The sequence below is a fragment of the Protomyctophum parallelum genome (assembly GCF_964188405.1).
Source record: "Protomyctophum parallelum genome assembly, chromosome: 2".
Classification (NCBI taxonomy): Eukaryota; Metazoa; Chordata; class Actinopteri; order Myctophiformes; family Myctophidae; genus Protomyctophum; species Protomyctophum parallelum.
In genome coordinates, this window is record NC_139699.1 from 55,071,366 (window position 1) to 55,085,849 (window position 14,484).

General features: G+C 44.7%; 1 protein-coding gene across 1 annotated transcript in view; it reads right to left on the reverse strand.

The window, feature by feature from the left end:
• unc13c (unc-13 homolog C (C. elegans)) overlaps positions 1 to 14,484 on the reverse strand; it is a gene marked incomplete at both ends in the record, with an annotated part of 309,285 nt that overhangs the window by 222,684 nt on the left and 72,117 nt on the right. Inside the window, 2 exons of the mRNA XM_083759363.1 lie at positions 3,046 to 3,215; positions 8,901 to 9,042. Coding sequence (XP_083615489.1) covers positions 3,046 to 3,215; positions 8,901 to 9,042 — 312 coding nt within the window. The remainder of the gene's footprint in view (positions 1 to 3,045; positions 3,216 to 8,900; positions 9,043 to 14,484) is intronic.

The following is a 14,484-nucleotide window of genomic DNA, read 5'->3' on the forward strand; positions in this document are numbered from 1 at the left end:
TTGAGCAATCATGTCAGACCTAATCTGCCTATAGGGCTGTTTCTTTTGCGATGGTAAATGTATCTATGGCTATACGCGCAAGGCTCTGTCACCATACACCCTCCTTGAGAACATGGGTGCGCTCAGTGACCACTCCATCACAGTTCAGCTACGCCCCAGCGAGTGAGCCGTTCTGTCCACCACTCTGTACCTCCAGGCGGAGTGGAGGAACACTCTTTAGGCCTGGCTGCAGGCCTTTTCGTGACTATATCTCTCTCAGTGACCAAAAGAACGGACTGAAATTCGACACTATATACAGTCAAGCGAGAGAGATGAATGAGAAATATGACACACACACACACACACAAACAAAACAAAAGATTGAACTGGGTTCTGTAGAGAAGAGAAATGAAGAGGCGATGTTGAAGTATACAGTAGCTTACAGAAGAGAGCAACGTGGACCTGGCGTCAGCGAGAGGACTCTTTAAAACATTAATTGTGGTTGGTTTTTAAAAGGCCCTGTGCGACAGTACGGGGCGAGGGACGGGTCACTATATTACTGTATACAGTAATATATTACTGTATACAGTAATATATTACTGTACTGAAAATTTCTCCCGTTTAGCAAGAGAGGCGAAAAAAAGCAATGCATCCGAGCAGAGACAGAAACAAGCTATCAAGTCTATGCTTTTCCCCCCTCTCTTTTTGAGTGGAGCCAACCACTCCAATGAACAGAAATGTGTGTCCCTGTATGGGCCGGCCGAGTTTCCGGTTTGTACGATGATTGGCCTCAGGTCGGCTTAACATACAGTATCACTTCCTCTACCTTTAAAGCAGTGGTTTTCAACCCTTTTCATATGAATTTCGACACTACAGTCAAGCGAGAGAGATGAATGAGAAATATGACACACACACACACACACACACACACACACACACAAAAAGATTGAACTGGGTTCTGCAGAGGAGAGAAATGAAGAGGCGATGTTGAAGGAGAGCTGGGGTACTTTACAGTAGCTTACGGAAGAGAGCAAAGTGGACCTGGCGTCAGCGAGAGGATCTCTTTAAAAGATGAATTGTGGTGATTTTTAAAAGGCCCTGCGCGACAGTACGGGGGCGAGGGAGGGGTCACTATATTACTGAAAATTGCTCCCGTTTAGCGAGAGAGTCGAAAAAAAAGCAATGCATCCGCCGGTCATAATAGTTTAACAGAAGTGGGGCTCCCATTACGCCGCCGTGGTCCTCGGGCATGGGGCAGAGAGGCGGGGGCCGCTTAGCGAGGAGAGAAGGATGAGACAGACCTCGAGGTGACGGCGAACATGTCCGTCTCAATGCTATAAGGACCTGGGCCGGTGATGGAGGGAGGTCTTGTAGATCGGCTATTTTCAGCATGCAACCATGTGTAAAATGACTTATACCGGATCTCGTGTCCACTTAGTCCCTTTATCACATCTTAGTCTCGTTTTTATCTCATGACGAAATTGTCGATATATATTTGGTCTTAATTTTAGTCGTCATAGCTTAGTTTTCGTTTAGTTTTCGTCAGTGGGAAAAAGGCAGTCGATGAACATTTTTCGTCTTAGTTTTAGTCGACAAAAACAACACTGATCGGACCAATGTTGATACAAAACAAAAGCCATACTCCACTCCATGGAAACCGTAAAAGAAGACTTTACAACAACTCTGAATTATCCGAGCTTGTCGTATACATCAAATTTAGAACAATCGTGAACGTGTGCGAAGTAGCCTACACCGATTCAGAAGGCATCTCTTGCTATACACACCATAGACAGCCCACTCCATGGAGCTTTAATTGAAACACATTCGCTCGGCACACGCACGTTCAAACGCCTCCGCGATTTCCACAACCACCGTCAAGTACAAGGTTTTACACCCCGCCCTCAGCGTTTTCGCCTACTGCACAGTTAATATAAAACACTTTCGTTCGGAGCATTTGCGCCACAGACCATAAGACATAATATACAAACGTCAGCAACACCGCGCCGCGCTCCTGACCGTGACACATTTCACCAGGTCACCAATCTCACCGTAACACCGCCGTGCTGGAGTGTTAATAAATACTTCAATTGATTAATCCATCAGTCACGCAATCAGGTATAGGCTATATCTTTGCCACGGGTTGCCATATTTTAGAGCAGAGACAGAAACAAGCTATCGAGTCTATGCTTTTTCCCCCCTCTCTTTTTGAGCGATGCAGCCACTCCAATGAACAGAAATGTGTGTCCCTGTATGGGCCGGTCGAGTTTCTGCTTTGTACGATAATTGGCCTCAGGTCAGGTTAACATACAGTATCACTTCCTCTACCTTTGACCCATTCTGACCTGAGATCAGATTCTGAAAAAATGTCTTCTACATCCTGACAGTTTTCTGAAAAAAGCTATGTTTCTATGTCAGTCGTTCTTCCATTTTTCAAAAATAGCAGACCTACAAGCTCGTAGCGCGCCACTCGGTGGCGCACTATGAGCTTGTGGATCTGCTATTTTTCAATAGCTAAAGCATAGCAAAATGCTAACACCAAAATCGGTTAAAGCAGTGGTTTTCAACCCTTTTCATATGAAGGTTTGCATCTGAGCCATGAGATTTAGCCTCTCAAACCCAAAGCGTAGAATAGTTTGTCGTCGTTTGATAAGATTTCATCCACACATGGGAGAGATAACAGGCAAACGTTGATAAAGAAAAAAATTGCTTCTACATTCCCTAATTGTGTATAGACTTCTTGCGAATTAATTTTAGTAATGCAGAAGTTTAACAATAATGTATAACTCTTGAGAGCCTAACATGAGACCTTAATGTACCTGCTTTCATTTTATGCGCTCAAGAGTTAAAGATCTTTGAGGGTCCATTTGGTAACAACTCTCTCATCATTTAGCATGGGGACCACCTGGAACCCCCTCAAGGACTACTGGTGGTCCACGGACCACTGGTTGAAAACCAGGACTTAAAATTTCGACGTCAGGCCCAAAAAAATGGGTTAAAAGAAAACCTTTGAGAACCGCATGGTCATTGTCGTCGATGTTGTTGTTGTTGTCGTTGCGTTATACGTACCCAGGTTGTACCACACGTCCATCTCGCCGCTCAGCATGCGCACCTCGATGATGGTCTGGCCCAGGAAGTCGTCCGACTCGCGCTTGAAGTGCTGCTTGACCCGCGACTTGATGTCATCGTCCTCGTCCCACACGCGCACCTTGATGCGGTCGGTGGCGTTGTGGCACTCGCTGCAGGGGGGGGGGGGGGGGGGGGCGACACGGGACAAACACAGGACACTTCAGTTGACTTGTAGTCAGAAGCAGTTAAAAAATCGCTCTTTTCACGAATTTAAAAAAAATAGCAGACCTACAAGCTCATAGCGCGCCACTCGCGCAGTCGTTCTTCGTTTTTTCAAAAAATAGCAGATCTACAAGCTCAAGCTATGAGCTTGTAGATCTGCTATTTTTCAATAGCTAAATCATGACGTAATGCCCAACACCAAAAGGGGTTCCCGCCCAAGATGGGTTAATCAGTGGTTCACAAAGCACTATGATTATTATTATTATTATTATTACTAACCTTTACCCGCCACTCGGTGGCGCGCTATGAGCTTGTAGATCTGCTATTTTTCAATAGCTAAAGTATAACATAATGCTTGAAACACAAGACACTTCAGTTGACGCCTCGTATATAATAATAATAATAATAATAATAATAATAATAATAATAATAATAATAATAATAATAATAATAATAATATTTTTTGACCTGAGGACGATTCTACAAATGCCTTCTCATTCCTGACAGTCTTCTGAAAAGCCCATGTTTCTGTGTCAGACGTTTTCAAACATTTTCACGTCAAAAGACCCCCAAAACTAGATGCATTTGGCCGTCGACCCCCCCCCCCCCCATCTGAAAACATGTCGTTCCAGAGACCCCCTTCAGAAGCAAAGATTTGAGTTTTAAAAAAAATCGCTCTTTTCACGAATTTTCAAAAATAGCAGACCTACAGGCTCGTAGCGCGCCACTCGGTGGCGCGCTACGAGCTTGTAGATCTGCTATTTTTCAATAGCTAAAGTATAACATAATGCTTGAAACACAGGACACTTCAGTTGACGCCTCGTCACGCCTCGCCACTGCCTGGGAGCGTAGGCAGACCTGACGCGCAGCGGAGGGTCTTCTACCTCCCAGCCAGTGTAAAATACCCAGTAAGCTGGGGCCTCGAGTGGCTTATTGCTTTTCTAAAACGGTTACAAACATATAGCAATATTAAAACTATTAAATTCACAAAAGTATCTACGCTTTGTGCCACCAGAGCGAGCGACCCAGAGCCAAAACACTTCCTTGTTTTGCTCCGCAAGTAGCCTATGTGACGGGAGAATAGCGCTTGATGTATTTACGGGGCTGCCTGGAGCCACACATTCACAGTCATATGAGCCGGGCGGTGCTTAGACGCCCGCACGGCATGTGTTTGTAAAGCAATCAAGCTTTACAAACACATGCCGTGCGGGCTACAAGGCTGCAGTTTGATACAATGCGATTGAAGGAGTGGGTTATCGGTGAAATTTACACCGGTCACGCGACGGTAACCAGCCAATCAGAATGAAGTATTGGGACTACACGTTTTAGAAAAGGTCAATTTGCCCTCTGCCAGCCAACAGTTCTTAATTGAGGAGGTCAGCATGACCTCAGCTCAGTACTTGAGTATATTTGAGCTGGCCTTTTTCACAATAATAATCATCATCATCATCATGCTATAATTCAGTCAATGTGTGTCTGTCTGTCAGAAACACCGCCGTATCTCCTCACCGCCTGCACCAATCGCTCCCACTTTTCACACAGGCATTGACCATTATGAATATGGAGGTTCTTAACGAAGCCCTTTTTTCCAGTATTTTTCTTAATGAACGGCAATTACAGATATTTATGGCAATATCTCACAACGGGTAAAGGTTAGTAATAATAATAATAATAATAATCATAGTGCTTTGTGAACCACTGATTAACCCATCTTGGGCGGGAACCCCTTTTGGTGTTGGGCATTACGTCATGATTTAGCTATTGAAAAATAGCAGATCTACAAGCTCATAGCGCGCCACCGAGTGGCGCGCTACGAGCTTGTAGGTCTGCTATTTATTTATTTTTAAACGAAGAACGACTGACATAGAAACATAGCTTTTTCAGAAAACTGTCATTTTCAAAAAGACATTTTTAGAAGTGAGTGAGTGAGTGAGTGAGTGAGTATCAATCAGTAAAGTCAAATCTAAGATGACGTATAGGCCAACCAGTCGGTCGGGGGGTTGCGCACATCCAGTCCCTCGCATGGTGCTGGACAAAAGGGTCAAGGCTCTACTCTTTCTACTCTATAGTCGCTCCCATGGCGTCCATTCACACCACGACGTCGTCACAAACCAACCACAGGGTGCCTGTATACAGCAATAAGGAGCACAACTATAGGGGAGGGACAGCGTGTTCCTCCTCTCTGTCAGCTAAAGAATTAAAGAGTGGAGGAAACGTGTGGTTGTCACATGTATACACACCCTGGTTTCTCGACGCTATGGGTACCGCCAGGGGTCCAAAACGGAACCCTCTACTACGCGTCTTTATTAACTCTTAGAAACACTGAGAATTTCACAGTGCAGATTGGGGGGTCCCAGAAATAAAAATCCTTTGATCAGATGTGGGGGTCGAATGTGGGGTCAGTGAAACATGGAGGGGGGGGGGGACGGGGGGGGGGACGACGACAGATATTAGGGAGAAAATTGGTGTGTGTGAGCGCTTAACAGCGTTAAATTTAACAGTTGATTTAAAAAAAACAATAATGGTGTTGGTCCCATGTGGATGTGAGACTTAATGGGGCCATGCAGTCATCGGTGACGTTTGGCTTCCTATGTGGACAAGGTTTTCAGCCCAATCTGACCCCTCTTTGACTTCAATTCAGAAACTATAAAACATAAAGATGTGAAAATCAATGTGCGGAGGTACTTCCTTGGGCCTGCTGGCAGCATGCACAAGAAATATGGCACTGATATTAAGTCCACTGGTTAACACTGCACAAACACACACACACACACACACACACACACACACACACACACACACACACACACACACACACACACACACACGTACGTATGCGCACAAGCACACGCACACAGATGCATGCAACGCACGCATCTTCCTCCCCCACACAAATGTGTGTGTTTAAATAGCTTCCAGCGACGCTTCAACAGCAATGGCGACAACATGGGTTCAGATGAGATCTAAATGAAAGCCTGACAGATGTACACTTCAATTAGACAGACAGACAGGCAGGCAGGCACAGACAGACAGACAGACAGACAGACAGACAGACAGACAGACAGACAGACAGACAGACAGACAGACAGACAGACAGACAGACAGACAGACAGACAGACAGACAGACAGACAGACAGACAGACAGACTCCCTTGCGGTAGCTATTATTTTAACTAATCCTCCTCTAAGTGCTGGCTGCTGCATGGTGCATTCTGCTCTGCCAGCGAGCATCAAAGTAATGTATCGCTCTATTAATCTACAGCGCCCTATAGCGTCTTATGGTACGGTATAGGGGTGGGGGGGAGGAGAGTTTTATTATGGCTATCACTGGAGTCTCATTCCAGGTATGGATCCCCCGCCTGTAACCACCTTATGGAAAAAAAGAACACTTGTGTGTCTACCACAGCAGGCAGGCAGGCACGCACGCACTCACACACACACGATATATGGTATCTCAGCCCTAACATAAAATGCCTGAAGTTTCTCAGTATATCAAAGTTATTTGCATATTAATTATTCAAAGGACTGCATTTCAGTTGTGATGCATCTATGACGTGCACACGACTACAACACTACACACAAAGACACAAGAGTAATAATAGGCATTAGAAAACCATGGTTTTAGTATTATACTGCAGAAACCGTGTACGTACTGTGTAGTGTTTGTGGAGGTATAATTGCATGCATGCATCACGTAATTATAGCTGCTGCATCAGATGTCTAAAAATAAACAAGAGATCTCTCTGGGGATGTTCTTTGAAAGTTCCATCCATTATTAAAATAGTATATAAATGAATACAAATTAAGAAGAAATAAAACATAAATCCTTGGCTAATGTCTTTTTGTTCCCAGACCTGGAACGACGAGGTACAAAATAATCCTTTGCATTTGCTGAAACCTGCTTGCATTAACGGATAAGCATCAGATTTGAAAGTGAAAGCTTTAAGTCGACATGAGATGTTTGTTTGTGATTGTGAATTTGCCTAACACTATGATTGGATTAACCACATGAACCCTATTAGGCCTACATTAAAAAAGCAGATATGCAAGCTCACAACGGGCCGCATCTTTGAACGTTGAAAAAATGTTCGATTATTTTTTGAATATAACGACATAGCCAAAACAAACAGGGACGACAGTTTGAAAGTGGTTAAGTGAAACCCATCTGGCAATATAGTCTGAGTTACACAATTATTTGTCAAACAAATGATATGAGAAACTGACTGCTTGTGTGCAATGGGATGTGCGTGCGTTATGTTTCTGTGTCTGCAAAAGAGTAAATTATTCAAAAAGGATGGTGTGTGGGGTAGTGGTGGATATTGCTCGCAATCTCACGATAGATATGTATTATAAGAGGCCAGATAATACGGTATATACTGTATATCGATATATATGGATTACTGTATACATTTGTTCAAAATAATGACCATGTTGCACAAATCGTCTGGAGTTTCGATCGATATATTGCCATATCGGTGAATTGAATGCACCACTAGTGTGGGGTTGGCTTGGATCTGCTATTTCTTTTTTTTAATAGCAGATATACAAGCTCATAGCGTGCCACCGAGTGGCGCGTTATGAGCTTGTATATCTGCTATTTTCTTTGAAGACTCGAAGAACGACTGACATAGCTTTTTCAGAAAACTGTCAGGATGTAGAGGATATTTTTAGAATCTGATCTCAGACCACACTTGGACATCTCAAAAGACATTTATATCTGACCATCTGACCTACAGTAGTGGTGAGATTTCCATCTGACTATAACACGTGGTCAGATTGGGTGGGCTGTGTGCATTTTCAGAGAATGTTTATCTGTTGCATTGTTAAAGTATAGTTCTGTTTTATGTCGTGTGTATGTACATGTGTTTGCAACTTGTCCTGAACAGGTCCTCCCTCGTAAAATTGATTTCTGACACCGATGGGATTTTACCTGTACAAATAACGGCAAACGAAAAGGTCTATGGAACTAACATATTGTACTTCTTAAAAGCCATTTTTCACGGTTTTGAAGAAAAAAAGCACCATGTCATTTCTGTTTATAGCCTACGGTATATTTCTTGGTTATATTGTCTCCGTCAGGTGGAAACCTCACATTCCAAACTGTTACTTTTCAGCATTCCAAATGATTCAAAAGTATCAAAAGTATAGCAGATCTACAAGATCAAAACACGTCACTTTGGGTTGCGTTTCGAGCTTGCAGATCTGCTACTTTTGATGCTTTTTGTGTGACTCCTGTAGTAGTGCAATCAAGTAGGGCATTAGATTACGAAAACTCACAAAAAACGTGGCGTCTGCGCGATATCCTCATTCAAATGTCAGTGTTTCACCGACTATTCGGGGGCCCACTTCAACGCCCTCGCCCCAATTTGGGGCGGGGACCCCGTTTGATGTTAGCATCATGTTATACTTTAGCTATTGAAAAATAGCAGACCTACAAGCTCATAGCGCGCCACCGAGTGGCGCGCTACGAGCTTGTAGGTCTGCTATTTTTTTTTAAATCGACTGACATATAGAAACATAGCTTTTTCAGAAACCCGTCAGGGCGTATAGAAGACATTTTTTTTTAGAATCTGATCTCAGGTCAGAATGGGCTAGAGAAACACATGGGGGTTCAGCGTCGTTCGTTATACTCACAAGAGGAACTTCTCGTCCCACACCGGGTTGAGGTTCCCGAAGATGGTCTTGGTTCTGCGCTTGGTCTTGCCCACCTGGACCGTGACGTACGGGTCACTGGAGCCCGTCTTGTCTTTGGCCTGGAGTCCCTGGGCACACATAACTGGAGGGGGGGGGGGGGGGTGTAGAGAGAGAGAGAACACAACATGACGGTTAAACAATATTTCTAAAACGGGTAGTACTTGATTCTGATTGGCTGGTTATACCGTCACGTGACCGGTGTAAATTTCACTGATAACCCCACACCTCCAATCACTTTACATCGTTCGCAGCTGATTCCGCATCTCTGCAGCTGTACTGGGGAAGGGGAGCTCTTGATTGGCCTTGCAAACCCATGCCTGTGCGGGCGTCTAAAAGCGCCGCCCGGCTCATATGACTGTGAATGTGTGGCTCCACACATTCACAGTCTTATTCGTTTTATTAGGTTTAATGTTGCTATATGTTTGGAACCGTTTTAGAAAAGCAATAAGCCACTCGAGGCCCCAGCTTACCGGGTATTTTACAATGGCTGGGATTGTAAAATACCCGGTAACCTGAGACCTCTCGTGGCTTATTGCTTTAATACTGTAATCGCATGATTGGACAGTGAGTCCTCCAAGAGATTGACTTTGTCAACTTGTTGAAACCTCAGAGTATAAAATCCAGCATCACATGATCCAGTTGAGCACCCATATAATATACTGTATACGACGTTGTGCGAGGCACCGGGCACCCATTTTGGGCATGTTATGCTTTAGCTATTGAAAAATAGCAGATCTACAAGCTCATATCGCACCACCGAGTGGCGCGATACGAGCTTGTAGGTCTGCTATTTTTGAAAAATCGAAGAGCGACTGACATTTCTAGAATCTGATCTCAGGTCAGAATGGGTTCATCAGACCAGTGTGTGTCCAGTGGAAACCTCGTATGAATCTGATCTCAGGTCAGAATGGGTTAACGATCTCAGTGTGTCGCACAGCGCATGTACAGAGCTGCTGTTTTGCTGTTTTCTAAAATTCTGTTTTTCTAAAATATATATGAGTTTAGACAGCGAGTCCTCCGAGACCGTGGTCCGAACCCACCAGTGGTCCTTGAGGGGGTTCCAGGTGGTCCCTCAGCTAAATGATGGAGAGTTGGTAACCAAATGGACCCTTATTAGATATTTAAACCTTATTATATATTTAACTATTTAGAGTGTAAAATGGATTTGCTCTCATTTGACACAATAATTCGACACAAGTCGACACAATAATTGTTATTTTGTTAAAAAAACCTGTTGGAATTGTGGAAAAACTTTATCCAACGATAACAAAATATCCCTTAATTTGGGTCTGAGAGGCTGAATCTCATTGAATTGTGGTCCGTGGCTCAAATGCAGAATAAATAATGGGTATTGATATGAAAAGGGTTGGAAACCACTGCCCCGAGAGACTGACTTGACTGGAAGTACACTAACATGTACAACATTGAAAGTGGTCATCTATTAGTGTGTAAAATGGACCCATGGCATGTACCCCTTTGCAGTGCAATGCTGAGAGAGCTTATATAATATATAAGTATGTAATAAAAGAGCAATGGGCTGGGTATCTTTTGAGTCCAAAGTAATTTGAAGTAACCACCCAGGAGAGAATAAAGGCAGAGAGTGAGTGAGTGAAAGAGAGAGAGAGAGATATCTTTGCAATATGAAGCATTCATTTTGGTTATAACTTAACAAAGCATCATCTCCCGTTAACCCTTCTGACCGGGCACCCATTTTGGTGTTGGCATCATGTTATGCTTTAGCTATTTAAAAATAGCAGATCTACAAGCTCATATCGCGCCACCGAGTGGCGCGATACGAGCTTGTAGGTCTGCTATTTTTTTTTAAATCGAAGATCGACTGACATTTTTATAGAATCTGATCTCAGGTCAGAATGGGTTCATCAGACCAGTGTGTGTCCGGTGGAAACCTCGTATGAATCTGATCTCAGGTCAGAACGGGTTAAGCAGCCGCGGAACAAAATGCCATTCTATGAGAGTCTAGTTTAGAGTCTAGACAAGACGTGGCATACGTATCTCCATGTGCCCGCCCCGCCCTGAGCCCACGGTGAATCAATCACTGCACACACTGCAGCATCCATACATACAGTATGCAATGTACACATGCACTATAACCCCTGCACACACTTTGACACAGACACTCACACACACACACACACACACACACACACACACACACACACACACACACACACTCACACACACACACACACACACACACAAATGTCGTATTACGTGCACGCACACAATTAACAGTGAGACACACACACGTCCAGGAGATGGAGATCGAGACAGTAGTATTTCAGTGAACCATAAAAGGAGGACGGTGTGTGCAGGACATTAAATATGCATAAGTGACAGGCTAAATAATGCAGGGGACATAATACATCCCCCGTGCAGCCACACAGGGCTGCTACAGAACGGGGAGGCGCGCGGTGGTGCGCTGCCGGCCCACGCAGGGCAAAAACCCTCAGAATCAAATGGCTTCCGTCCACATAAGACTGACGAGAGATGAAAGAGAGACCGACATTATGGACAAGGTGGAGACAGACTGTGTGTAGTCACAGAGTATTATGAGAAAGGGCGGCTGGGACTTTAACTGATTGATTTTGCTTCATTAATTTGCGGAAACAATAGCGCGATTAAAACAAATTAACCCATTATGACCGGGCACCCATTTTGGTGTTGGCATCATGTTATGCTTTAGCTATTGAAAAATAGCAGATCTACAAGCTCGTAGCGCGCCACCGAGTGGCGCGCTACGAGCTTGTAGGTCTGCTATTTTTGAAAAATCGAAGAGCGACTGACATTTTTATAATCTGATCTCAGGTCAGAATGGGTTCATCAGACCAGTGTGTGTCCAGCGGAAACCTCGTATGAATCTGATCTCAGGTCAGAATGGGATAACACATTTTAGTTCAGCGCTTAGTTTAGTGCAGCGGTGGACCTTTCTCGCTGGAAAATGTTCAGGCGTTTACCGATCATATACCGGTGCACGCAATGGGAGAATAAGCCGTGGTGTGTGTGTGTGTGTGTGTAAACAAACTATTACAATGATTCCATTAAATTAATAATTTCCTTTGATGTCCGTGTAGTCGTCATACATACACAATGATGTTTGCGGGGGTAATGATGGCATCATGTCTGTCAGTATAAATGTAGCCTAACAAGTGTACAGTACCTATATACAGCCTGTTAACTGCTTATTTACCAACATGTGCGTAATTATATAATAATATGCAGATATGTGCTGTACATTCTATATTTAATAAAAAAGGTATATGGGATTCAAATGGCCGACGGCGATATGAGGTATTTGTGTGTGTTTTGTAAAAGTCCACATGGGCACGCCGTTGTTATTTTTGCCCTGGGGCAGATCTTCTCGCGGAATCTCTGTGTTTCATGACTAGTAATAACTACTGAACTACTGTGTGTTTGAGTCAATGTGTGCGTGCGTGTGTGTGTGCGTGCGTGCGTGCGTGCGTGCGTGCGTGTGTGTGTGCGTGCGTGCGTGCGTGTGTGCGTGCGTGCGTGGGGTCCAGGGACCCTCAGAGTTCCTTGATGGGACCCTAAATTAACCCTTACACTCTTGTAATTAAATTACACTGTACATTTTGCTTCGTCTCCAGCAGGGCAGCATGCAGCAGAGTGAAATGGGGGGACGGGACGGGACTGGCGGAGACACGGAGGCGGCAATTGGCAGACATATCAGAATTAGCTGATTACTGAACTGGTGGGCGCTCGTTTATCATGTGTCCGGTCAGACATTTCTAACACCAAAGGCTCTCAATTATCTACATTTCAGCTGACACAGAATACCTAACGGTCATAGTGGAGGGGGGGAGGGGAGGGAGGGGGGGGGGGGGGAGGGGAGGGAGGGGGAGGGGGGAGGGGGGGGGGAGAGAGAGAGAGAGAGAGAGAGAGGGAGAGAGAGAGAGAGAGAGAGAGAGAGAGAGAGAGGAGAGAGAGAGAGAGAGAGAGAGAGAGAGATTGTGTGAGAGAGAGAGCGAGAGTGAGAGAGAGAGACAGACACAGAGAGAGAGAGAGATAGTGTGAGAGGGAGAGAGAGAGAGAGAGAGAGAGAGAGAGAGAGAGTGTGTGAGAGAGAGATAGTGAGAGAGAGAGAGACAGAGAGAGAGAGAGTGCCTCCCAATCAATGGCAGTTGGTGTTTATCAAAATGGATAATAAATAAATAATGCCTTGATGAATACATTTTAAAATGGACAAGTTCGATACCGGTCCCTGAAAGGCAGAGTTAAGTCGCCCCGTGTTTTTTCTCCTCACGTCTTTCTCTCTCGCTCCCCTCTCTGTCTTCCTAATTCCCTTCGTCTCTCTCTCTCTCTCTCTCTCTCTCTCTCTCTCTCTCTCTCTCTCTCTGGTGTATTGACATTGGCAGAAATGCAAGCTGGGCAATAAGTCAGAGAGAGGCGCGTAGAGCCAGGGTCGGCGGGTTACCATGGAGATGGATGGGACTGCGAGTGAGGAACACAGGAGTCTAGCAGGACCGTGGAGATGTTTCAACATGGACACATGCATACAGTACACCAATGTGGAAATACTCAATAATCAACTTACTTCAAATACAACTACTATACCGATATCCACGCCGTTATACCACAGGCGAGTGCCAGTGTAGCCTCACTCTAGGCCAGGGGTGGGACAATGGCGGCCCCCCACCATCACTTAATGTGGCCCTCAGGTCAATGTCAGAATACTGATATAATATTGAGTTCAGCCGTTACAATTCTACGACATGCAAACATGACCCGCTTGAATTAGCTCAGTCTAAATTAGTAGCTCAATACTTCAACACAAGTATAATTAAAGGCATTTTAAATTACATTAAAAAAATTCAGGATTCCAATTAAAAAAATAGCAAAAAGATTAAGATTTCAATTTGAATATAGCAAAAATAGCCGTTCTATACAAGCTCAAAACAGCTTGTGGATCGGCTATTTTTGCTACGACAGTAATATACTGTATGGCCCCAGGGAGTGAGTGTGGAAATATGGTGGCCCTCTCCATCGTCAAAGTTGCTCACCCCTGCTCTAGGCTGTGTACCAACTCGTGGTGGATTCGTTTTCTCAGTGCGAGCACGGACTCGCGTTTTATAAGCTCCCAAACATGGCACTTTGCACGTGCACGTGTATACCATGGATTAACATGTATAGGCTGTTTCTATAATGGGAGGCCTGTGGAGGCTATTAGAAACGGAAGCTAACGGAAGCGGGGGGAAAAGGCACCGATAATGTTTTTAATCAAATCTCGTGTATCTCTAGGGGCACGGTGGGCGGTGGCACAGTTGGTAGTGCTGTCGCCTCACAGCTAGAAGGTCCTGGGTTCGATTCCCGCTCGGGCGCTGTGGGTGCTGGCGGCGTGTTTCCTCCTCCGCGTCATCAGTGCCCATACCCGAAGGCAGGGTTGGCGAAAGGGCCTTTCTGTGTGGAGTTTGCATGTTCTCCCCGTGTCCCCTATAGGGTAGGTACCCTCACAAAAACATGCAGTAATCCTGGTCTCTAAACTGCC